The sequence below is a fragment of the Colobus angolensis genome, unplaced genomic scaffold (genome assembly GCF_000951035.1).
Source record: "Colobus angolensis palliatus isolate OR3802 unplaced genomic scaffold, Cang.pa_1.0 Scaffold261, whole genome shotgun sequence".
Lineage (NCBI taxonomy): Eukaryota > Metazoa > Chordata > Mammalia > Primates > Cercopithecidae > Colobus > Colobus angolensis.
In genome coordinates this window covers 4,236,140-4,263,758 of record NW_012115833.1, presented here as the reverse complement: position 1 = coordinate 4,263,758, position 27,619 = coordinate 4,236,140, and the positions used below count along the sequence as shown (strand labels likewise).

The 27,619-nt window shown below is 38.8% G+C and overlaps 1 protein-coding gene across 1 annotated transcript; it reads right to left on the bottom strand.

Annotated features, from left to right (window-relative positions):
* Nucleotides 1–10,781: 10,781 nt before the first annotated feature.
* Nucleotides 10,782–11,304, bottom strand: LOC105515514 (60S ribosomal protein L27a-like). The gene has a single exon (XM_011947347.1). It carries the CDS (start codon nt 11,284–11,286, stop codon nt 10,840–10,842), a length of 447 nt encoding a protein of 148 aa, XP_011802737.1. The 5' UTR covers nt 11,287–11,304; the 3' UTR covers nt 10,782–10,839.
* Between the last annotated feature and the right edge of the window lie 16,315 nt (nt 11,305–27,619).

Genomic DNA, 27,619 nt, shown 5'->3' with positions numbered 1-27,619 from the left:
GAGAGGGCATCCCTGTCTTGTGCCAGTTTTCAAAGGGAATGCTTCCAGTTTTTTCCCAATCAATATGATACTGGCTGTAGGTTTGTCATAAATAGCTCTTATTATTTTGAGATACTTTCTATCGATACCTAGTTTATTGAATGTTTTTAGCATGAATCGGTTTTGAATTTTATCGAAGGCCTTTTCTGCATCTAATGAGATAATCCTTGTCTTGTGCTGGTTTTCAAAGGGAAGGCTTCCAGTTTTTGCCCACTCAGTATGATATTGGCTGTAGGTTTGTCATAAGTATCTCTTATTATTTTGAGATACTTTCTATCAATACCTAGTTTATTGAATGTTTTTAGCATGAATCGGTTTTGAATTTTATCGAAGGCCTTTTCTGCATCTAATGAGATAATCATGTGGTTTTTGTCATTGGTTCTGTTTATGTGATGGATTACGTTGATTGATTTGCGTATGTTCAACCAGCCCTGCATCCTGGGGATGAAGCCAACTTGATCGTTTTTTGGTGTGCTGCTGGATTCAGTTTGCCAGTATTTTATTGAAGATTTTTGCATCAGTGTTCATTAGGGATATTGGCCTGAAATTTTCTTTTTGTTGTTTCTCTGCCGGGTTTTGGTATCAGGATGATGCTGACTTCATAAAATGAGTTAGGGAGGAGTCCCTCTTTTTCTATTGTTTGGAATAGTCTCAGAAGGAATGATACCAGCTCCTCTTTGTATCTCTGGTAGAATTTGGCTGTGAATCCATCTGGTCCTGGGCTTTTTTTGGTTGGTAGGCTATTAATTACTACCTCAATTTCAGAACTTGTTCATTGGTCTATTCAGGGATTCGACTTGTTTCTGGTTTAGTCTTTTGAGGGTGTATGTGTCCAGGAATTTATCAATTTCTTCTAGATTTTCTAGTTTATTTGTGTAGAGGTGTTTGTAGTATTGTCTGATAATAGTTTGCATTTCTGTGGGATCAGTGGTGATATCCCCTTTATCATTTTTTATTGTGTCTATTTGATTCTTCTCTCTTCTTTATTAATCTGGCTAGTGGTCCATCTATTTTGTTAATCTTTTTAAAAAAACCAGCTGCTGCATTCATTGATTTTTTGAAGGTTTTTTTTGTGTCTCTATCTCCCTCAGTTCTGCTCTGATCTGTTATTTCTTGTCTTCTGCTAGCTTTTAAATTTGTTTACTCTTATTTCTCAAGTTCTTTTAATTATAATGTTAGGGTAAAATTATAATTATATAATTATAATTTTAGATCTTTCCTGCTTTCTCTTGTGGGCATTTAGTGCTATAAATTTCCCTGTAAACACTGCTTTAGCTGTGGCGCAGAGATTCTGGTATGTTGTGTCTTTGTTCTTATTGGTTTCAAATAACTGATTTATTTCTGCCTTAATTTCAGTTATTTACCCAGTAGTTATTCAGGAGCAGGTTGTTCAGTTTCCATGTAGTTGTGCAGTTTTGAGTGAGTTTCTTAATCCTGAGTTCTAATTTCATTACAGTGAGAGACTGTTTGTTATGATTTCTGTTGTTTTGCACTTGCTGAGGAGTGTTTTACTTCCAAATATGTGTTCAATTTTAGAATAAGTGATATGTGGTGCTGAGAAGAATGTATATTTTGTTGACTTGGGGTGGTCAGTTCTGTAGATGTCTATTAGGTCTGCTTGGTCCAGAGCTGAGTTCAAGTCTTGAATATCCTTATTAATTTTCTGTCTCATCGATCTAGTATTGGCATTGGGGTGTTAAAGTCTCTCACTATTATTATGTGGGAGTCTAAGTCTCTTTGTAGGTATCTAAGAACTTGCTTTATGAATCTAGGTGCTCCTGTATTGGGTGCATATATATTTAGGATAGTTAGCTTTTTTTCTTGCATTGATCCCTTTACCATTATGTAATGCCCTTCTTTGTCTTTTTTGGTTTAAAGTCTGTTTTATCAGAGACGAAGATTGGAACTCCTGCTTTTCTTTTGCTTTCCATTTGCTTGGTAGATCTTCCTCCATCCCTTTATTTTGAGCCTGTGTGTGTCTTTGCATGTGAGATGAGTCTCCTGAATACAGCACACCAATGTGTCTTGACTCTTTATCCAATTTGCCAGACTGTGTCTTTTAGTTGGAGCATTTAGACAATTTACATTTAAGGTTAATATTATTATGTGTGAATTTGATCCTGTCCTCTTGATGCTAGCTGGTAATTTTGTCCATTAGTTAATGCAGTTTATTCATAGTGTCGATGGTCTTTGCAATTTGATATGCTTTTGCAGTGACTGTTACTGGTTTTTCCTTTCCATATTTAGTGCTTCCTTCAGGAACTCTTGTAAGGCAGGCCTGGTGGTGACAAAACCCCTCATCATTTGCTTATCTGAAAGGATTTTATTTCTCCTTTGTTTATGAAGCTTAGTTTGGCTGGATATGAAATTCTGGTTTGAAAAATCTTTTCTTTAAGAATGTTAAATATTGGCCCCCACTCTCTTCTGCCTTGTGGAGTTTCTGCAGTGTGATCCACTGTTAGTCTGATGGGCTTCCCTCTGTGGGTAACCCGACCTTTCTCTCTGGCTGCCCTTACCATTTTTTCCTTCATTTCAACGTTGGTGAATCTGATGGTTATGTGTTCTGGGGTTGCTCTTCTTGAGGATTATCTTTGTGGTGTTCTCTGTATTTCCTGAATTTGAATGTTGGCTCTGTCTTGCTAGGTTGGGGAAGTTCTCCTGGATAATATCCTGAAGGGTGTTTTCCAACTTGGTTCCATTCTCCCTGTCACTTTCAGGTACACCAATCAAATGTAGGTTTGGTCTTTTCACATAATCCCATATTTCTTGGAGGCTTTGTTCATTCCTTTTCATTCTTTTTTCTCTAATCGTGTCTTCACACTTTATTTCATTAAGTTGATCTTCAATCTCTCATTTCCTTTCTTCTGCTTTATCAGTTTGGCTATTGATACTTGTGTATGCTTCACGAAGTTCTCGTGCTGTGTTTTTCAGCTCCATCAGGTCATTTATGTTCTTCTCTAAACTGGTTATTCTAGTTAGCAGTTCCTGTAATCTTTTTATCAAAGTTCTCAGCTTCCTTGCATTGGGTTAGAACATGCTCCTTTAGCTCTGAGCAGTTTGTTATTACCCACCTTCTGAAGCCTACTTCTGTCAATTTGTCAAACTCATTCTCCATCCAGTTTTCATCCTGTGCTGGAGAGGAGGTATGATCCTTTGGAGGAGAAGAGGCATTCAGGTTTTTGAAATTTTCAGCCTTTTCGCACTAGTTTTTCCTCATCTTCCTGGATTTATCTACCTTTGATCTTTGATGTTGGTGATCTTTGGACGGGGTTTTTTCATGGGCATCCTTTTTGTTGATGTTGATGTTATTGCTTTCTCTTTGTTAGTTTTCCTTCTAACAGTCAGTCACCTTTTCTGCAGGTGTGCTGGAGTTTGCTGGAGGTCCACTCCAGATCCTGTTTGCCTGTATGTATCTCTGTGTCCAGAATTGGTGGGTTCTTGGTCTCGCTGACTTCAAAAATGAAGCCGTGGACCCTCGCGGTGAATGTTACAGTTCTTAAAGATGGTGTGTCCGGAGTTTGTTCCTTCTGATGTTTGGACGTGTGCAGAGTTTCTTCACTCTTGGTCTCGCTGACCTCAGGAGTGAAGCCGCAGACCTTCGCAGTGAGTATTACAGCTCTTAAAGGTGGCATGTCAGAGTTGTTTATTCCTCCCAGTGGGTTCGTGGTCTCACTGGCTTCAGGAGTGAAGTTGCAGACCTTTACAGTGAGTGTTACAGCTCATAAAGGTAGTGCGGACCCAAAGAGTGAGCAGCAGCAAGATTTATTGCAAAGAGTGAAAGAATAAAGCTTCCACAATGTGGAAGGGGGAGGGAGCAGGTTTCCGCTGCTGGCTTGGGAGGCCTGCTTTTATTCCCTTATCTGGCCCCATCCACATCCTACTGATCGGTCCATTTTACAGAGAGCTGATTGGTCTGGTTTATAGAGAGCTGATTGGTCCATTTTGACAGAGTGCTGATTGATGCGTTTACAAACCTTTAGCTAGACGAAGGGTGCTGATTGGTGTGTTTACAATCTTTTAGCTAGACAGAAAAGTTCTCCAAGTCCCCACCTGATTAACTAGACATAGAGCACTGATTGGTGCATTTAAAAATCTTTAGCTAGACACCGAGTGCTGATTGGTGCGTTTACAGTCCTTTAGCTAGACAGAAAAATTCTTCAAGTCCCCACCCCTCCCAGAAGCCCAGTTGGCTTCACCTCTCACTGGCACTTGCCCTGGGCACTCCGGCAGCACAGAGGGAGCTCATCCCTCGATCAAACCCCGCAGGGGCTGGCCGGTCGCACTTGGGGCCACCAAGCCTGCGCCCACTCAGAACCCATGCTGGCCCGTGATGCCGCATGCAGCCCCGCCTCCCACCCAAGCCTCTCCTTCCACACCTCCCGGGAAACAGCGAACAGAGGGTGCTGGCTCCGGCCTTAGCCAACCCTAGAGAGGGGCCCCCACAGTGCAGCAGCAGGCTGAAGGGCTCCTCCAGCATGGACAGAACGGAGGCTGAGGCCAAGCAGGCGCCAAGAGCGAGCGAGGGCTGCTAGCACATTGTCACTTCTTATCACCAGTGGTGGCTGCAGAACAGCATAAAGATTGCCACCTGCTCCTTCCTCTGGAAGCTCTGTCTCAGAGGGGCACCCACCTGATGCTGGCCAGATCTCTCCTGTATGAGGTATCTGTCGACCCCTGCTGGGAGGTATCTTGCAGTCAGGAGCCATGGGTGTCAGGGACCCACTTAAGGAGGCAGTCTGTCCCTTAGCAGAGCTTGAGCACTGTTCTGGGAGATCCACTGCTCTCTCCAGAGCTGGGATGCAGTAATGTTTAAGTCTGCTGAAGCTGTGCCCACAGTTGCCCCTTCTCCTAGGGGCTCTGTCTCAGGGAGCTGGGAATTTTATCTGTAAGCCCCTGACTGGGGCTGCTGCCTTTCTTTCAGAGATGCCCTGCCCAGAGAGGAGGAATCTAGAGAGGCAGTCTGGCTACAGTGGCTTTGCGGAGCTGTGGTGGATTCCACCCAGTTCAAACTTCCCAGCAGCTTTGTTAACACTGTGAGGGGAAAACTGCCTACCCAAGGCTCAGTATGGCGGACGCCCCTCCCCGCCAACCAAGCTTGAGCATCTGAGGTTGACTTCAGACTGCGGTGCTGGCATCAAGAATTTCAAGCCAGTGGATCTTCACTTGCTGGGCTTCGTGGGGTTGGGATCCGCTGAGCAAGATGTCTTGGCTCCCTGGCTTCAGCTCGCTTTCCAGGAGAGTGATCGGTTCTGTCTTGCTGGTGTTCCAGGTGCCACTGGGGTACAAAAAAAAAAAAAAAAAAAAAAAAAAAAACTCCTGCCACTTGTTCAATGTCTGCCCAAACAGCTGCCCCAGTTTCATGGTTTAAACCCAGGGCCCTGGTGGTATAGGCATCCGAGGGAATCTTCTGGTCTGTAGGTTTCAGAGACTGTGGGAAAAGCCTAGTATCTGTTCTGGGTAGCATGGTCCCTCATGGCACAGTCCCTCATGGCTTCCCTTGGCTAGGGGAGGGAGTTCCTTGACCCCTTGTGCTTCCCGGGTGAGGTGACGCCCCACCCTGCTTCTGCTCATCCTCCGTGGGCTGCACCCACTATCTAACCAGTCCAAATGAGATGAGCTGGGTACCTCAGTTAGAAATGCAGAAATCACCTGCCTTCTGCATTGGTGTTTCTGGGAGCTACAGACCGGAGCTGTTCCTATTCAGCCATCTTGCCAGCCACACGATAGGAGGCATTATTCTTGTAATATACTAACAATTTTTAGTTTAGAAAGATGTATATAAAAATAACAAAAAGGAAACAATAAATCTTTAGAAGTATTTCACTGAGTCCTTGAAACAGTTCACAGATCTCCTGTTAGAACTTTGGATTTCTAACTAAGGTAGAAGATGAATTGTTCTGAGAGATTGAATATGTAAGGATTAATCAGATTGGGGTTCCAGAGAATGCAGATGAATGATTTGGGAAAGTGGGGAACAGTGGGGCATGGGTTGATAAAAACAAGTAGCAAGCAGTTTTGGGGTTGGAGGGCTGAGTAAACAAGAAGGTTTAGTTTAGCATCTAACAAAGATAGAGTGTGAAGTAGCTAATTTGAAGACTGTCACACAATGCGTCCCAGACATTCTTTCATTGATGGGGAATGGTTTGCAACTCAGAATGGTTAGTATATTACAAGGACTTGGATTGATTATGACTCCAAAGAGCTCTAGTCTCTTGCATATAGGAAATTGGTTCTGCAAAGGAATTAAGCAGGAATTCATATGGATTGTGGAAGCAGCTAACATATCTTGGGGTCATTTTTGAATTGTTTCATGCTTATTTTAATATTTCACTTTGGCTTCAGTACTCTCTTACAACGAAATGAAGAGGAAACACATTGTTCCTTGTTTTTACTAATCTGGAAACAAGAAAGATGGAATCCTTAAAAGGAATTCTCAGCCCTAGATCCTGAAAAAAATAAGAAAGAAAAAACAGAAAGTAATTCGACCCCATTCTTCTTTCATAACTGTTATTAAAGGGCCTTACCGAATTTTTCCCTTTTTTGAGAATCTTTCTTTGAAAGTCTCTTTCAGACTTCTGGAATGGACTCTATGTGGTTTGTGGAAAGATCCAGATATTTTCGTTTCTCTTTTACACATATCAGTCACAGTGACACTGGATCATGTTGTTCCTGTTTTTTCTTAAAACTTTTTTAGAGATGGGGTCTTGCTATAATTACTTAGGGTGGAGTACAGGGGCTATTCATAGGCACAGTCACGGCACACTACAGCTTCAAACTCCTGGGCTTAAGTGATCCTCCTGCCTCAGCCTCCCAAATAGCTGGGACTACAGGCACACTCCACTATGCTTAGCTTATCTCTCTTTTTCTCTTCCATGGCACTCTGTTGCTTTTCTCCGTGTATTTATAATTTAATAAATTAATACTTCGTATTTGATCAGTATCTGTCTCTCACTAGACTATAGGTACCAAGAGAGTTTGGTTTTACCTACACTACCTAACACAGTACTTGGCATAGGTAGTTGCCATTGATTGATTGGTTGAATATATGCCCAAGGAACTGTTTTGCCTTTTTCTATTTTATCTTACATATTTCATATGAAGAAAACATTTCAATCTGTTTTTAAGGCAGAACACTTTCTCACTTGAGGAGGGAATTTGACCATACTGATAAAGAACAAATTGTACAACGTGGCTAACAGTGCATGTGTAAATAATTTATGAATTAAAATGTTTTTGGGGTGTTAATTCTTAAAGTTAGATATTTACATTGTCTAATTCTCATTGATCTTGTTTGATTTTTCTCTTTGGTGGTATAATTGAACTTCTTCATTGCTGAGAAGACAAAAGAGGTAGGTGGCTGTATTAGCTCATTCTCATGCTGCTAATAAAGACATATCAGAGACTGGGTAATTTATAAAGGAAAGAGGCTTAATTGGCTCACATTTCAGCATGGCTGGGAAGGCCACAGGAAACTTACAATCATGGCGTAAGGGGAAGCAAACACGTTCTTCATATGGCAGCAGCAAGGAGAAGTGCCAAGCAAAAGCGGGGAAAGTCCCTTAAAAAACCACCAGATCTTGTGAGAACTAACTTACTATCACAAGAATGGGATGAGGGAAACTGCTCCCATGATTCAATTACCTCCCACTGGGTCCCTCCAGTGACACGTGGGGATTATGGGAACTACAATTTAAGATGAGATTTGGGTGGAGACACGCCAATCCATGTCAGCGTCATTAGAGCTTGGCTTCATTTCTGGGTTTACATGTGACTTTCAGCAAGGCATAAGCTGTGCGCCTAAGCCTCATCCGTTGTAAAACTGAGAGAAACTCATTTGGCTATATTGTTTCTCCATAGAATGTCCTGAGCATGAAACAAAATAATTAAACATGAATTTTCTTTTGGTAAAGGTATTTGATAAATAGTATATGTTTGTATGCATATGCACACATATATAATTATTCCTTTTGTTTTGGCTATGCCAAATTTTAATATAGTATATAGTATTTGAATGATAGGGATGACTCCATAGAAATGATAAAAAATAATGATGGCAACTATTTAACAGTACGTTATAATGGCCAAGTGTTGAGTTAAATCCGTATGTTTTCTTATTTCATTTTCCCAAAAATATGTTAATGACCTTTTTCATTCCTATTTTCACCCCTGCCACTCACTTGAACTCACTCCAGTGAATAAGGCATTTGTACCCATGACTCCACTGAGTCGTTTCCTCTCAGGGTTACTATTGGCTTCTATGTTGCCAAATGTCAGTGGTCCATTCTGCCCTCATCTCACTCAGCCCCACTGAACATAAGACAGTAGGTTCTCCTTTCTCTCGATGCACTTTGTTCACTTGCCTCTAGGGCACCACCATCCCCTGGTTTTCCTGCATCGTCCTCATCTTCTTGACCTCTAAATATTGGAGACCCCCAGGGCTCAGATCCTGGCCCTCTTTTCTCTTCTATTTCAGTATATTCCTATAGGGATTTCACTCAGTCCTCATAAATTAAATATGTTTTATTCTCAGATAACGCACAATTAAGATCCATTTTTGACCTCTTTCTCAAATACATACCATATTCAGTGGTCTACTAAAAATTTACGTGTGAATATCTAATTCATATCTCTAACTAAACTCTTTATAGTTCACTTTCTTTTTACTTATTCCGAATTTAGTCTTCCCCATTTCAGTAAATGGCACTGCCATTACTGAAAAAATGGCATTCTTATTTGAATATGAAATACGAAAAAAGAAAAAATCATTCTTATTTATCACAACTCACAATCTACCAGAAGTTATATTGAATCTACTTTAAATTCATCATGAATCCAACCACTTTTAGCTACTTCCAAGTGTCATCTTCCCCTTTTAAGTCACCATCATCACTTGTCTGCCCTATTGGGACTCCCTTTACCTGGTCATCCTGTATCCATTCCTAATTCCCTAGGGTCTGCTCTCCACATAGGAGCCAAAGTGATCATTTCCAAACTCAATTGGATCATGATACTCCCCTCCTCAAAAGCGCAATGGCTTCCCATCACAGTTAGAATAAAATCCAAAATCCTACTGTGGCATATAAATTTCTCTATAAGTTACTGGGGCTACCTTTTATTTATTTATTATTATTGTTTTGAGACAGAGTATCGCTCTGCTGCCTATGCTGGAGTGCAGTGGCATGATCTTGGTTCACTGCAACCTCCACCTCCCTGTTCAAGCAATTTTCCCACCTCAACGTCCCAAGTAGCTGACACTACAGTCACCTGCCACCATGCTTGGCTAATTTTTGTATTTTTAGTAGAGATGGGGTTTCACCATGTTGGCCAGGCTGGTCTCAAATTCCTGACCTCAAGTGATCCACCTAGGCTAACTTTTAAATTCAACTCGTAAGTCAGTGAATAATAGTGCTACTGATTTCCTTGCTTTTCCTCAAATTCAGCAGAATATTCCTGCCAGTAGGTCTCTCATTTGTTCTTACCTCTGCTTGAAATGCTCTTCCTCAAATATTCACATGGATCACCATCCCATATTCTTCATGTCTTGACTCAAATGATAATATCCTAAGAGGACTTATCAGCCCCTACTCTTGTCTGATCATGATTAGCTTATCTAGAGTTATTTTCTTTGCAATCATTATTACAATCTGAGATTACATTTAATTTCAATCTTGTTATTACAAGCTGTATGAGGGTAGTTCACTGTCACATCCTTGCTGTCTAGAACAGTGCTCAGCATATGGTAGTATGAAATGCATTTTAAAAATTTACCTTTGGATACCCCCTCTGTGATCAGTCTGATTTTCCATCTTTTATAGGAAAGGTAACTGAGACTCAGGGTGATCAAGTCACTTTGTCAAGATCACATAGTAAATTATACAGCCTGGATTCGAAGACTGATCTGACAGTAAATCTTATACTTCTAGCTAATATACCATATTGCTTTCCTTTGTATGCTATACTGTCTTCACTCAATAATTTTGGAAATTAAGAATGCTGAAATTTCCATAAACATTAAAGTTTTCAGAATACTTACATGTGTGCTTTGTTGCCTTCCTAGGATTTTTTTTAAGGTTCACACACATACATGCTCACCAGCTTGTTTCAGCTTCCCTGAAGGAGATATAAAGAGGAGAAAAACACCTTGCAAAACACATCAATACAAAAGATTATTAAAAAACAATCAATGACACATCACTGACAATTGGATAAATGTACAGATCCTTAGAATTTCAGACTCTAAAGTGAAATTGATATAGTCAGGTGACTTTTATCTCTTTGATCCCATGTGCAAGTTTAGCATAGGCCTGAAGCAGTACTTAAACCATAACACTGTTACAAGAGGAGCTATTGACTTTGGCATTAGAGAAGACCTAATGCCAGTTATTGAAGTAAGGTTTTACTGATTTTTAACACTAAAAAGATTTCTCTAAAAGTAGATCTAGCAATTGTCTTGTTAAAACGCTCTTAAGAAATGCTAAATTGTCTCCTCTATTAGCCATTACTTCATTTTATCTACATTTAAGACAAAAATCTAAGTACAGAAATCAAAACACACAGCTTACCAATTTTGTAGGAGTTTTGTAGATGTTTGAATAGAAGTGGAAAAGTTGTCATTCTTGTGGCAAGAGTTGGACATCTGAAGACACCTGAATAAGTTTTTCCTTTTCCATGAAATGTAATAGTTAGCATTTATGGAATCCTAGTTCTACCCCCTACTAGTTGTGTGACCTTGTGTACATTACTTCTTTTTTTTTTTTTTTTTAAGTAGTCAGCATTTAATGAATCTCCCTCCACGTGGCTTCAAGCCACCAGGACACAGGCCCCCCCAACACCCTTAATCTTCTCCTCAGCTCTTCTGCTGAAGAATTTAGCCTTCACGATGACAGGCTGCTTTGGGAGCTTTCCCTTTCCCAGAACTTTGTAGTAGCCCGATCGCACCACATCAATGATGGGAGCAGCCCCAGTCTTGTTTTTAGCAGCATTCACCCGTGTCTGCTCGCTGACCAAAGTCCACAATTTGTCAAGGTTGACAGTTGGGCAGAAGCTCTGGTTCCTCTTTAAGTGGTAATGCCTCATACCAACTTTCCCAAAGTAGCGTGGGTGGTATTTGTCGAAGTTGATCCGGTGGTGATGCAGACCACCAGCATTACCACGGCCACCGGGGTGCTTCGGGTGCTTGCCTAGGCGGCCGTGGCCGTGGCTCACGTGGCCCCGAAGTTTCCGGGTCTTCCTCAGTCTGGATGGCATGTCGGCAGCCCAGACGAAAAAGCCATTACTTCTTTTTTGTGTTTCTGAGTCTGTAACCTGGGTGTATTACTAGAATCAACCTCATGGGATTTTGGTGAGGGTTAGAAGAGACAATGCTAAGCACTTAAGTGTGATTACTTGGGAAATGCCAGCTATTATAATGCATGTATGACCACTACAACAGCGTTTCTCATCCTAGGCACCACTGACATTTGGGGTTAGGTCATTCTTTATTATGGGGTGCTATATGTATATGTAGGATATTTAGCAGCATCTCTGGCCTCTACCCACTCCCACCAAAGCTGTGATAACCAAAAATGTCTCCAAACATTGCCAGATGCCTTCATGGGAGGCAAAAATACCCACTTGTTGAGAGTCACTCTATTAGACTAATGCTTTCTATATGCTATCTCATTTAATCTTTACAAACAAGCTTGTGGAATAGGTAATAATGTTATTTCACGTTTACAAATGAGGAAAGTAGAAGTTAAGACAGTTAAATATTTGCCCTAGACACACAGATGATGAGAAATGGACTGTTGGTAGAATCTGACTCTGCCTAACAGCAAAGCTTTGATGGTGTGTTACTTGCATTGACCTCAATTAAGATTGTCTTTGGTAATGTCTCTAGTTGATAGGTTGCTCCCGTGCAAATCGCCAAGTCAACATTTCACTGTATTTCTACTAACCCCTGACTCAGGAGCCTATGCTATCTTTATAGCCCATTCTCTTTCCTCCTTACAACTTGTTGCTCTTTTTCTCTTTTGCATTGAAGAACGGTATACCTTTCTATTAGGACCAATTTGTGAGTGAGGCTTCACAATTCTCACAAAATATCAATTGCACTCTCAGCTTGACATTAAAGCAAAATTTTCTACCCTTAACTAGCAATAGATACAATCTGTGCTTCTGACACTTGTTACTAAGAATAACATTTAACTGACTTTTGCGTAAAATTTACTACAAGCTTAATCGAGAAGAATGAATTCAGGAAGTATTATCTAAAGAATTTGTAGTGCTTTGAGGACTAAGCAGTGAATAAATAAAATAAATGGATACGCCTTCTCTTGCTTAGAAATTAAGGAGGCCAGGCACAGTGGCTCATGCTTATAATCCCAGCGCTTTGGGAAGCGGGGGTGGGAGCATCGCTGGAGCCCTGGAATTTGACAAAGTATTCAGCTAGAAGGAGATGGAGAGGGAGATTAGGTATATTTTTCCATCTTTATCTTACTGCACCTCTCTGCTGCGTGTTTCACTTTTGTGGCTTTCATAATATTAACATTACGGGTTCTCCTCCTATGACTGATGAACTCCTTCTGTTTCCTTTCTTGGCTTCTTTTCTTTTTGGCAGTCTCTAAAATTATTGTGCCCCAGGGTTGGGTCCTCAATCCACAAGTCGTCTCACTTTCTATATTCTTTCAGCAATGTTATTCAGCCTTATGGTTTCAGATACTATTCTTTACCAATAGATTTCAAGTCTGTGTCTTTAAGGCTATGCTCTAGCTTGAAACTCAACTGTTCAATTACCAAATAAGCATCTCGAAGGAATGTTCCACAGTCACTTCTGTTTCAACAGGCTCCCCAAAATGGGCTCCATTTCCTCAGGTGGTGGCACCACCATCCACCTAGTTGCTTAAACTAGAGTTTGTGCATCATATAGAATTTTGCAATTACTTACCCCTCCATGCCCAATCAATCACCAAGTTCTAATAACACTAATTCCTAAAGATTCCTTCGGTTCATCTTTTCTCTGCATATTTACTGTCGCTGCCATTATCTGTCATCAGAACTACTGCCACCACCACCCCAAAGATCATAAGACAGGATAATGTCCAAGTTGTTAGCAATGACTACCAGCCTTTCTTGGTGCAGCCTCCGCCGTTGCATTACTCTTTGTTCATTACTCTTTGTTCCTGCTACTTGTCTTAGAGTGAACACTCAAGCAACACTTAACTCCTTATGATTGTCTATACCAACCAGACTGATTTTCACTTCTCTGCCTTTGCCCAGCTGCTCCTTTTGTATGGAATGCCCTTTCTCAATTATCTCATTTCAGAAAGTTTTTGGTAAACCTTACTGTTCCCTCCCCAATACCTCTCTCTCATAATCTCTACCTTGATATACGTTCTGCATACACACAGCCAACTCTTTGGGACAAAGCCATAGCAAACATTTCATAAATGTTTGTTGAGTGAATGACTATGTCAGCTATCTCACTGAATTGGTATCAATCTACTTCACTAAAAGTGCTTTTTAAAATAATGATCTCAATGCAGTTTAGATTTTATGTGATTTACAGATGAGGGTTAGAGATGGCAGAGATCCTGGCTTATCAAACTAGATGTTGGTATAAAGTTCTTATGCAGTAGGAAGAAATGTATGAACAGTGGAATTAGATTCTGGGTAGGAAAGCTGGATGTTTGATCCAGTATTTTTGTTCAAATCTCTTGCTCCAACATGCAGCCCTTGACACTACACCTCTCAGCATTACCTCTGGGGGAAGAGTAATGGGGAAAATTCCAACAACAAATACAAGCATGTAGGTTAAAATTTTTTATATTAAACACAGTATTTAAAAATCATAGGTATAAACATATAAAGTGGCAAAACAGATATAGAGAGGATAGTTTTTTATATTACTATCCTCATTTACTGAAACGATCATTGCAAAATTTATTCAAGTAATCATGTCTCAGTGAATTAGAATACTACATGATTTTAAAAAGCATTATATACATTTTAGGAACAGATTGCACATATTAGAAGATACCTGTTCTTTAGATCCAGAAATACACATTTCTCATTAGTGTTTATATTGTTATGTGAATATACATTCACTGCCTCTTTTCTGTGTTGTTTAAATGTGACCATATTTGTGATCTATGCTATGTATTTGAACATGTATCATGTATGTATATAAAGTAACAAGCCTTTGGAAATGTCATTGTCCTGAATATTTATAAAATGTCACATCAGCGTTCAAAAGAATTTCACGTAATAGATATTCTGTGGCATATGCAGTAGTTGTTGAGTGTATCATTTAATGAATTAAAATTGTTGGAATTTTTAGGGTGTATCGTTATTGACCAGTTTTAACCAAAAACTCAGGAAGTTTCATTATTTTCTTTGCCAAAAATCTCTCTCACTGAGGGCTGAAAGACATCTATACAGTTATAAATAGCATCGTAAGGATGTCAAACTTGACTCAGGTGGATCAACAAGCCATTATTCCTCTCATTTGTACTTATTTTTAATGATCAGCACCTGAGCTCAACAGTATTTTTGTGACAATTTCAATCTACAGGACTGAGAGAGCTGCTGTTTATCTATATCTCACTGGAGACATTAGCATTAACGAGCTGACTCCTGCACTGCCTGGTGCCAACTGTGGGTCACATTGGTATGAAGGTAGCTGCCTCTTGAGGTGGACCATGCCATCTCTATTTTCCGGGCAACAACTGGCAGATAAATCTTCCACTATTAACATCAGTGTGAACTGTAATGCTAGCTACCTGCATTATGGCCTCGGAGGAAGGGAAGCATGGCACTATTAGCACAACCTATACACATTACCCATAAGAAGCAGAAGGAGTTACATATATCAGGTGAACAAAAGACACCATTAGCCTTCCCCTTGTCCATATACAGTTAACTGATACTGTTGTCCTCACTATTTTGAATCAACACGAACAAATTCAGAGCTACCAATACACTGATTCTAGGTTGGCATAGTTTTCTTTTATAGTGGTTTATAGATGTCTGCTGTAAAACAAGTAGGGTTTATTCATTGAAACAATTACTTTGATTTTCAATCATCTGCATTCTCTGAAATCCACTAATATTAATAATATTTTGTGTGCCTGTGTGTTGAAGAGGGAGGGGGAAAAATTACCATATTCTTTTCGATGTGAAAGTTCTTTCTGTTCCTGGTAGTGAAATCAAGCTTTTAGAGCAAATATGACCCTGGAAATCTGTTTTTAACTAAAAAAAAATTATTGCATTACTATTTATTAAAAATTTTAAAAAGTAGTTTAGATAGTTTAGTTTTTCTTTTCTTTTTTTCTTTTTTTTTTTTGAGACAGAGTCTCGGTCTCTTGCTTAGACTGGAGTGCAGCGGCACTATCTGGGCTTACTGCAACTTCTGCCTCCCAGGTTCAAGGTACTCTCGTGCATCAGCCTCATGAATAGCTGGGATTACAGGCACACGCCACCATACATGGCTAATTTTTTGTACTTTTTTTTTTTTTTCTGTAGAGACGTGATTTCACCATGTTCCCCAGGTGGCCTCAAACTCCAGAGCTCAGACAGTCCACCCACCTCGGCCTTCCAAAGTGCTGGGATTATAGATGTGAGCCACCGTGCCCGCCTAAAAAGTAGTTCTGATTGGCAGAACTTTGCATAACAAATATTTCCTCCTCTACTTCCTGGGATTCTCACAGGTCTTTGCACTTTCAATCTTAGAGTAGGATAACATTTGATCAATTTAATTGTTAATGGCCCAGAACATCTCCCAGTAAAAATTCTTTTTGCTTTGAGCAAAGGATGAATAAATTTGGGAAGGAATGAAAGTATCCTTTAAAAGGTGGCTGCACAATGGCAAAGCAAACAACTGGAAATTGAAAACTGGTTATTTGCCTTATTTTAGGTGAAAAAAAGGGAAAATCTCATTATTTAAATTTAGTTTTTAAAATGAACTAAATGAGTTACTTGTTGAGATACATACCAAACCTAGATTGGAAACACATGTCTTATGGAAAAATTATTCTTACTCTGTACCTCAGAAAAATAGTTTCCTATCCATTTTTTCCTGGTGCAAATATATGAGTTCTTGCTATTTGCATCATTTGGAAAACAAATGCATCAGAATTACTTTCTTTGTTTGCTCCCCAAGGGCATAGTAGCTTTATCATTAAATTCAGGAGTAGATAAATGCTGAAATAACATAAACAGATCCCATTGTATGTAAGTAAGCCAATTTAAAGTAATTTAGTAAGGAAAAGGCTCTATTGCTTTCTTAATTTTTTTTCTGAACACTTTGCTTCATTGTACCACGTACTGGGCCTGCATGTTTTAATGTTCTTTTTTCTCTTTACGTCCCCCTTTGGGGTTTCGGTCCACTAAACTCAAAAATCATTGCCTTTTGGGGATTTATTGATATTTAAAAGCAGATCCCAACATCTTACAAATTGCAATTGTAGCCTGTGTAAGGTAATGGTCAATAAATAAGGGAGAATAAGAACACTACAGCTAGATTGTGAGAAAAGAAAAGGAAAAAAGCTTACTGCGTTCTTTCTAAACAAACAAAAAGGCATAATTGGAAAAATTCATTTTTATGTTTCCTTACATTAGATGGGACCACTGAGTGAAACATTCACTGATGAATTACTCCTGTAATCTGTGTAGGAAAAACAGCTACTGGCAAATTAAAGAGTCCTGGAACAGAGCCATGAGAACTAAATGGCTAAAAATGAAAACAGGAAAACATTTGAGAGTATTCTACAGAATACAGATCTTTCAACACCTCCCCCTTTTCACTGGTTAATTCATCGTCATGGAAACAGAATTTATCAAAATGTACTTGCTCACTCCTAGTGACCCAGTGAGTAGACTTAGAGAGCTGGTGAAAGGTAACTCAGGCTGAAGCAATTTTTACAAATGATATGCTGCGGTTCATACATTGGTGAATTTTGAATGGTGCCATTGTGTCAGTCGAACAGGTTTCCAAATCTCAAAGGGTTCACTTTTTTGTTTGATTTTTAAAAATCTGCCAGGCAGAGAAACCAGAAACCTTTGCTAGTGAGTGAGCACAGGTGATTAACTCCATGGAAAGTGGCCAAATTTAGGTTTGAACTCACCTTTGCCCCTCAATTTGCTTTCCCCCCCGCTTGTCTAAAGGATGTTCAAATCCAGAATTTGGTAGACATTTCTTTGGTTCATTTATCTGCCTCAGCAGCTCTCTTCTGTTCTGTAGCTCAGAAATGCAAAAATCCTTCATTCCTCATTGTAACCATCTCCTCTTATCTTTACCAAAAGCTAGGTGTTGGTAATCAAAGCCTGGCCCATCTGGGCAGTTTGCAGCTGACACCTTTGCCAGACTAGAATTAACCCTACAATGGAGTACCTTCTTGGATTCAGGAAAATGACTCGAGGGATTCCCTAAGGAAAAGTGCCATTTCACTGTTTTAAAAAACATTAGGCATCATCTTTGTAGCTGCCAAATTCAAGGAAGGCTGATTTTTTACTTTATTTTATGTTCGCAATTAGTGACTTGTTGTCATGGAAACCACGCTTCAGATGATTCTTGAACTTAAATGGCTGAATGTGATCAGGCAAAAGCCCTCCTCTTTTTTAGGCTCAGTAGTCAATGTCTCTCTCTTTGGTTATTCTGATAACAGAATCACATGAAATATCTATAAACATGCAAAATAATAGCATGGGACAACATCAATTAAAACTGAATATTCAATAATTCATTCTTTAATTAAGGCCCTTTCCTCCTTTCCTGAAGGTGTAACCTTTCAAGTGTTAAAACAGACATAAGAACTAAATCATTTAGTAAAAGAAATCTTTTCTAATTAGCTGTTTGCGATACACTAATGAAGAAAAACAGGATTTGAAATTCCTTTTTGGTTTTTAATGTTTTGATACAGAAAGAAAAATGAAAGGGCTTCATTTGGAAAGTCTATTCAAGGTGAAATAACTATGGTTGGAGGCTGTAGCCTCTCTCTGTGTGTTTCTTTTGTCTCTGAGTGAGGGAGGGTTGGGGTTTATCATGGAAACAGCATAGCCCACTCACGGTTTCTGGCAGCTAGATAATTAATCTATATTGAGACTGCAGGCAAAGTGTCCGTGTTTGCATCTGTGACTACTCTGTGTTAGAGCTGGAAAATGAAAACTTGCAACCATCAGAGCAGCTCATCTTTAAAAAGAACATAATCAAGCACTCAGACACTGGATTTATTTGCTGACCTCTGTTTGAATATAGAATTCACTAGTCTTCAGAAATACCATTATGCAGCATGTACACTAAGCCCTCGGTATATCTGGGGCTTGCTTTACTCTCCAGATAAGGGAAGTTCACTCTTGTTCCTCCCTTCATTAATGCTAATTCATGGACAAGAGACTGGTAAGAGAGGGAACAAAGTAAGTCTGGTCAATTTTCTTTTTTAATTTTGGGGAGCATTTTGGCATATTTTTTTCCAGTGAAAAATAAAGTTGACTTTGAACATCTTTTTAATTAAAACAGAGTGTAAAGTCACAACAAATTTTATGTAACTGAGGTAAAAGCAAATACTTGCATTATGTTACATGATTATCTACCTATTAATATCTATCTATCTACCTACCATCTATCTATCTCATGCTTCCTAAAGGATGGCAACATTTGGAGCTGTTGTGTGAAATGTAAGTGAAGTGATTTGGCTGTGAATCACTAAGGCTGACTCAAAAAAAAATCTCATTTTTGCAATTATATTCCATTTCTTAGTTTCAATAAATCATCTAACTTCTCTGTGACTTTGTTTCTTCATCTTTAAAATGAGAAAAGTGTCCATTTTAAGTTCCCACAGACATGTATAAAGAACATTTATGAATATTGAGGCACTCAATGCATTTTGGTGACTGAATAAATAATTGTCATATTTTCTTTTTCAAATTGAATAGTGACAATGGTGATAGCCATTTTTTTTTTTTTTTTTGTAAGACAAAGGTGTTATGGAGGACAATGTTTGCTTCTTGTTCCCTGAAAATCTATCCAAAGAAACAGATTAGAATGAAATGCATATTTTACAGCAATGTAGCAATTGGGTTATAATGTATGTGGGACCAGAGAAAATTGGTAAAATGGGAACACTGTGTTGCTACATATTTTGTGTGTCTTTCTTAAATACATGTTTCTAGTAGGAAGCAGAATTCTCACTCTATTTCTTACCGAGAAGTAGTATGCATAGCGGGCAAAGATAGTAGAAAAGATGTGATGCATGAGACCTCTTCTTTTGATTCTGAGGCCAGAGAGGGCTGGTTAAAGACAAGAGCGTTCTTATCTTCATCTCATAGCCTTTACTCACACATAGCCCTCCATGTGGATGTAGAGCAAAGCACTCTCCTCCTCCCTAAGAAAGGTGTCCAGGAAGGTCAAACACAGTCGAGAACTAAAAGGAATGATGTTGTCCTGATGCCTTTCCCTTACTGCTGTGTGTCATATGTGTACAGAGGGGAAGTTAGTTTAATGTGATCCCTTGAAAACTAGGAGAGAGGAAGCACATTCATCTTTAACTTGAATTCAAGTGAAAAGCAAGCACTAATAGAATACTATGCTTTCTTCCTACATTGATTTTATATGCTTCAGAAAATTGACAGCCTAAATTGAAATCAAGTAGATGAAAAATACATTTCTTCAAACATTGTGCTCTTGAGGGAAAAATTATGCACACAGAGTGATATGTGCATGCACACATGTGCACACACACAGAAACACACACACAACCCTAGGCTGCAGCCTACGTTTTTATCTTTGCTTCTTCAAGCCACGTGTTTAGTAGAGGCATAGCTAAAAATATTTTGGGACAGGTGACATAGTGAAATAACTCAAGGAATGGGACTATCAAGAATGTACAGCTGTACAGCTGCTTGAACAATGAATGTACAGTGCACAGCTGCTTTTGGGATGGCAGATCAATATCTTTCTACTCTCTTTGTACCTGTCAGTCCTGGTCTGTCACAAGAGTGCACTGGGTGGTCTGAGAAGTCTGGCTTGGGTTCTGTTGACTGTCAGAGTTTACCCCAGGACTGTCACCAGTAATGTTACATTTCACACTCCCTGTGGCTGCATTGGTGATATCATTCTCCATTGGGGTATTTGTTCTCAATAGTTGACATTATTGGTGGGGAATGCACAGCATAATTTCAATGAGAGTTTAAGACAGAAATGGAGCTCAAGAAGAAAAGGATATATTGACTCAAAGTTATCATTTTCTTTGGAAACTTGTTTGCCTTCTGCAACATACTACCAAATGCCTAGAAATTTTGATAAATTAATAACATACTATGAGGCCACCATGCCAATGGTCCCTTCCACACATGAAGTAGGAAGCATCTTCTTGTCTTTAATTCATTTTATTACATGACTTTGCTTTGATCTCAAAGATTATTAGATTGGGAATTGACACCAGAGCCAAATACAATCATCTATCAACCTATCAGGTGGCTTGAAGAATGAATTATGTCTAGTAGGGATGGTTATGTTAGGGAGTGATTAACCCAGTCAGATTATCCCTTGTGGAGTCGAATAGGAACATAGAGAGAGGGACGCATACACTAAACGGATTAGAAGGCTAAGAGATACCCAGAGAAAAGCAGCTGGCATGAGGTGGCAGAAACCATGTAAACAAAAGACGTGAGGTAGAAGAAGGAAGAAAGTAGTCAGAAAACAGAACCAGACCCACTCATAGTAGAAAAATGATCTATGGGAATATCTACTACTAGATTATGTTGTGTGATGAGACAGATAAGGTATTCTGATTCTCCATGAGATACTCTCCTTGGTACCTGAAACAGTTTTTTACATTCCCTAATTTCCCCTTTTATCCTCGTAGCAAGTCCCATTCATTGAAAATTCTTGGCCATTAATGCTGCAAATATTATTTCTGTCTTTTTTCTTTCTTCTCTTTTGGAAATTCTTATTATTTGTATGTTCCATCTTTTCTATTTGCCCTACACTTCTTGGATAGTCTACTCCTTTTTTTCCAGATTTTTTTTTTTTCTGTTTTAAATAAATCTCTGCTTTTTAGTTTGAGGAGTTTCTATTGACATATCTTCAAGCTCACCGATTCTTTCCTTGGCTGTGTCTACTCTGCCGATGAGCCCATTAAAGGCGTTTTTCATTTCTGTCACAGCAAATTTTACTTCTGGCATGACTTTTTTATTCTTAGAGTTTTCATCTCTCTGCTTACATTACCCAACTGTTTTTGCATATTGCTCCTTTTTTCATTAGAGTCATTAGCATATTACTTGTACTTAAATTCTAAGTCTGATCATTCCAGAACCTCTGCCATACCTAATTTCAGCTCTGTCTCTTCAGACTGTTTTTTTTTGCCTTTTAGCATGGCTTACGTTTTTTTGTTGAAAGGTAAACTCCATATATTGGTAAAGGAATGGAGGTAACTTTTTGTGTGAGGTTTTATAGTTTGTCTGTGTTTATAATTCGCTGTAGCTGTAGATGTCAGAGGCTAAAATTTCTTTTGATGTCCTGTTTTTTACTTCACTGTTGTCTTTGCATTTCCCTATAGGCTCATTTGTAAATAGGGTCTGAGACTTGCAGTGCTTTTTAGCTGTAATCTCTTATTATTATTTATGAGCCCTATTAATGTGGTTGTAGGATATGTGTGTGGAGTGATAGTGGTGGGAGAATAACTCTATAGTCCTCTGATTTTACTTAAGTCTTTTAGTTGGCCTGTGCCCCTGGGCTGTCACTTTCACTAATGCTTCTTAGTTTTGTTTTGTTTCTCAACTTAAATGAGGCAGGAAGGCTAGAGGGAACTGAAGTTGTGTATTTCCCTTCCTCTGGGTCTGTTAGGGTCTGGTAAATCCAAGTCAGTTAGGGTCTGGGAAAATTTTTTTTCCTTAAAGGGAGCCCTTGTTAAGAAGGCTAAAATGCTCTGGGCATATTTCAAAATGGTTACTTTTCTCCCTCCCTTACTGGAAGGATAAGGTGATTTTTTTTTCCTTTGATATTTCAGTAAGAATCTTGTGGGGCTACTCAAGGTAAAACTCATGAAAGTGTGAGGGCACCCCCAAGGCTGCCAGGAGTTTTTCTTTCTTAAGCTAGTCCATGTTTACTCTACTCTTCAGTAATTAGTCAGCTACCCTTTAAGAATTCCTAACCAGTGCTGGTGCTAGCTGAGGTTTCTGATCCTGGTAAGCTGTGATTCTCTATGTCTGCCTGTCTATCATGTTTCGGGGATGGTGCTTTGTCCTGTGACTTCAATTTTCTGATGGATCTAAGAAGAGTTGTTGATTCTCATTTTGCTCAGCTGTTCAGCATTTTTTTTTTTTTTTTTTTTCTTGTGTAGATGGGAGTGATGACTTCCATGCTCTTTACAGGCTGAGCTAGAAAGTAGAAGTGACCCCTACCACTGACATAACCTAAAACAATGTTGTTTAAACCATGACTAAGGACTAATTTTTCTTTCTTTTTTTTTAAAGTTGGCCAGACATGACCTCTTTTATCATATTTGAAAATTCTTTTATTAGATGTTCTGAATCGTCTCTTTTATTCAGTATGAGCTGAGACAAGTTACTCAACTCATTTCCTTCTCAATTTCTTTATCAGAATAAAAGAGAGAAAAGGGAAGAGAGAGTGAGAGAGGATTTGTCTAATTTATAATCAAGTAGCCACAGAAAAATACTGTTAAGAATTCATGCATAGGTGATGTTTGAAAAATGTGCAGCGCTATGGAAATCTAAATAATGTAATCTCACATGTCCTTTTTGACTCTATTTTGAAGCACCTGATGCAGAGTAGTTTTTTTTTAAATTGTAAAGTGATATATTTTAGTATTATTTAAAAGAATTTTATTCCTTTAGATTCTTCTCCCTGCCTCTTATTTTCAGATATGCCCATTATTTCAGGCAACTCTTCCATATCTATAATTTTATAAAAATAATATATGAGCAGGTATACCTTTGAGAAAGTATTTTCTCATTATCAGATTGGACAATATACCTATTATATAAAGGCAGTCTTTGAAATGTAATTTGTAACATCAATAATCATTTTAACAATGTAATTCATATGCTACAATAGTCCCCATTACATTCTCTGCATTTTGGTTTGTTTCATGCATTTTTGGTGCCTACACTGTATTAACACCTCTTATTTGTTATGCTAATTTAATTGTTTTTATGAACTTACCAAATTTTATCTCCATGTACATTAAAAATATGTTGAGTGAAGAGGAACAATTTACTAATTCAAATTTATAAAGAACAAAGCACTTGCCCTTGAATTTGTATCATGGCTACTACTTTGCAGTGTCTTCAAAGAGAAAAATAAAAGCCCTTTAGAACAGCAATGTTATTGTTTTTCTTCTTATTTATTTAGATACAAAGTAGCCTTGAAAGATTAGCTATCACATAATCCTGGAGACATTTTTCTATTTACTTACTTATTTAATACTTTGAGGGGGTGGGGAAGTCTGTGTGTGAAGAAAAATAACTAAGTGTGACAGGTTATTTGACAGCTTGCTAACACAAATTAACTTTCTTTTAACACTGGCTGCATGTGAACATCCAGTTTTACTCCTCCGGCTTGGTGACACAGTCACAGTTTGTACGGACTATCCTAAAGCACGTAAAAGTTTGGAGAGCAAAGCTACTTCTGCTCTATTCTGAGCACTGTGAAGCTTTCCATGAACAATGCAATGTTTTTGCTGAGCACTGTGAAGCTTTCCATGAACAATGCAATGTTTTTGCTTGACTTGGGACCTGTCTATTGATGATGAGTACTTTGGGCAAGAATGCATTTTCCCCATCTCATTTAATGGTTGAAGAAACGAATGCACAGTGAAATGACATGGCTGAGGCAGGGCTGTGAGACTGAGATCAGCCAGCACTCACCATGCTCACATTTGTTGTTGTGGCTGTTGTTTTTGTCACTTGTATTTTAGGCTCAGGGAGTACATGTGTGGGATTGTTACATGAGTAAACTGTGTGTCACTGAGGTTTGGTATACAAATGATCCCATCACCTAGGTAGTGAGCATAGTACCTGATAGGTAGCACGTCAACCCTCACCTCACTCCCATGCTCCTCCATCTAGTAGTCTCCAGTTGTTCCCATCTTTATGTCCACGTGTGCTTAATGTTTAGGTCCCACTTATATGTGGGAACGTGTGGTATTTGGTTTTCTGTTCCTGCATTAATTTACTTAGTATAACAGCCCCCAGCTGCATCCATGTTGCTACAAAGGACATCATTTCATTCCTTTTTATGGCTGCGTCCCATTGAGAACATACTTAAAAATAATAAGAGCCATTTATGACAAACCTATAGCCAACATTATACTGAATGGGAAAAAGCTGGAACTAGAACAAGACAAGGATGCCCACTCTCACCACTCTTATTCAACATAGTACTGGAAGTTCTAGCCAGAGCCATCTGGCAAGAGAAAGAAATAAAAGGCACCCAAATAGGAAAAGAAGAAGTTAAATTATCTCTGTTTGCTGATGATATGATTCTATGCTTAGAAAATACTACAGACTCCACCAAAAGGCTTCTAGAGCTATTAAATGATTTCAGTAAAGTTTCAGGATACTAAATCAACATGCTCATATTTGAATCCTGTTGCTTCACCATCTGCCATCTTGCTTGTGGTATTCTTGAGTTCAGAGATCATCTCTTCTTTCTCAGAACCTCTGGGGCTCTTTATCTGTATCTCTCTCTGAAAGGACACACCATTGTACAGATTATGTATTAGCTCCTTATGCATGCCTTATCTTCTCTCCTATCCTGTGGAATCCTTGAAGACAGATGGATCCTATTCTCACTCATGCATGTAAAATGTCAACACTAGCCCGTAAGGCTAATAATAAAAATGTTATCTTCTGTACAACAGTTGTATAATTCAAGCAATTATTTTTGTATACCATGTGAATGAGAACTCCATATCATATCCCACTAACTTTCTGAACATTTTTGTATGTTTATTTAATGAAACAGAAACATGCTTAAGTGAAACTCAGTGAAGGACATGAGTACACTTACAGACCAAAGACACCTATCCCTCCTGTGCTTGGGCATGAAATTTCCAGAATCAGAAGAAAAGAATCTCTTACAGCATTTAGCAGAGGAGAAATGAGTCCCAGAGCTTGTACATGCTTTATCTCCATTTGGAACATACATTGCCTAGCCTACTACTTAGCTAACCCTCTCTAGGAACATCTGTCTCTAACTACAACAGCACAAACCTCATATAACCCAACTCTCATTTTCTGCTGATCCCATCCCAATTCCTCCAATTCCTACTTATCAAGTGAAAAGCTGCTATCACCACAGTGGTCATCATCAGCTTTCTTTTATCCAGCATGGCAGCATTGACCTTTCCCCTCCCTGACAGCCTGGTTTGAGGGATTTGAGGTTTAAACTATATTTTATCTCTGTACCTTCCTGATATTGGTAATAGAATAGGTTGGCTGGAAGACAGATTGTGAATGAGAAACTATGTTTCTCCTAAACTGTGAACCTGGCTTTACACTCTTAAAAATCTAGCTTGAAAAATGACTTTTACTCTCCTGGTATGAGGTAAATGCCGCTCCTGACCATTTTCATTTTGCCTTTTTGACATAACACTAGTTGTGGAAGCAGAGAAAAGTGGCAGAAGTTCCTTATAGGATGTCTGCCCTTAGGTGTCAAACCCAGAGATTAGTTCCTGATTAAATTTACAATGCCCTTGCTAAATTGCCAGTTGGCTAAATTTCAATTTCTTTTTTTTTCGTTTTAAAAATAACTAATTTAGGTTACATTTATTTTCGTTATTATTACATCCTGTGGGCTCAATATATTTGATTTTAGCAGGTAACCAAGTGAATTAGATATCATAACACAGATGGTAAATATCTCACTGGTGTCACCAAAGCTTAGTGAGCAGGGTATGTTTGAAATATGGTAATGGGAGAACAGCTCCAATTCAGTAGGAACAGATTTTGTTTAGCGGAAAAAGTCACAGTCATATTCTGTGTCATATCATTTATGCTTAGAACTCCAAAATTCTAAGAAAATAATTTATGGGAGATCATGGAGTATTAATGAAAGGTGAAAGGACAGATGCACTATTATTGTGAAGATGTACTAAATATCATTTAGCTTCATATAAGAAATAAATGACTTATTTCTGATTTAGGTCATACAAGTTGCACAGGTATAACATATAGAAAAGGGGAATTTTAAAAATTGGAAGATATGCAGTGGAACTCTCATTCACTTAATAGTACGTGTCTGACAACTTCTTACCTGCTTTGTCTCAAAATTTATCTTCCAGAGTTATTAAAAACAACTGGAAATAATAATTACTTTATATTTGTATTTGATAGTGAAAAGATAATTTTTCAGCAAAATGGAAGTTGTTATGTAATTGGAGAGGACATGGCCACCTCCTTTCAAGAAATGCAATAGCAAGGAAAGGAATGAGCAGGTATAGTCATCTTATTCTATGGATTTTGGAGAAGTAAACTTCCACATGTTCAGAATGATACTGTGACATGAAGATCTGAAAGGGCAACTGTCTCAAGAGGAGTCGGGTAACTGAAGGCTTGTCACTTAGAACAGGAATTGAATGTGCTGAAATGGCTCTAAAGATCAGGACTAGAATGAGTGGATTGAAGCTAGAGGAAAACAGATTCCAGCTTAATGTAAAATACAACAATTTAACTTTCAGAATTGTTCAAAGATAAAAATGGGCAGACGTGGGAAGTATAGTTACTCATCACCTGACGTAGCCAAACATAACTGGATGACTTCTTACCTAAATATTCTAGAGGAGAGTTGAGCATCAGATGGGTAATTAAACTGGTTGATTCATGATTCTTTTCAATACTAAAATGTGGTAGTTATTGACAAAAATATTTGCTTAGGTAGAAGGTCTGTTGTCCAACTCTAACGTGGGTAATAGTGCTCTCATAAGAAGTGTTTCCTTAAGTTGTGCTCTGTATTTTCTCCTGCCCTGTTAATTATTACTAACACTGCCAATGAAAACTTCCAGGCTGGGTGCAGTGGCTCATGCCTGTAATCCCAGCACTTTGGGAGGCAGAGGAGGGCGGATCACAAGATCAAGAGATCAAGACCATCCTGGCCAACATGGTGAAACCCTGTCTCTACTAAAAATACAAACATTAACTGGGCATGGTGGCACACACGTGTAGTCCCAGGTACTCAGCAGGCTGAGGCAGGAGAATCACTTGAACCCCGGAGGCGGAGCTTGCAGTGAGCTGAGATCACGCCACTGCACTCCAGCCTGGAGACAGAGCGAGACTCCATCTCAAAGAAAAAACAAACAAAAAAACAAAAAAGCTTCTAATTCCCTTCTTCCTCCAAAGGACACATATTTAGCTTCAACTGTATACATACTTCATCTAACGGGGGCACAACATTGAAATTGTGCTGGCAACTGACCTGACTATAATCACATAGGCAAGACAGAAATTTGTTTTTCTTCCACACAATTCAAGCCTGGAGCTGGAAATTCCAGAGCTGGTATCACAGCTCCGGAAAATCATTAGAGACCTGGCCTTACAATATCTTTCTGTTCCAGCATCCTCAAAATTACAAGATGACTCATTGAGT

Bases quoted from the DNA above. Each gene is read 5' to 3' on its own strand.
- LOC105515514 (XM_011947347.1), bottom strand. From the start codon at position 11,286: ATGCCATCCAGACTGAGGAAGACCCGGAAACTTCGGGGCCACGTGAGC.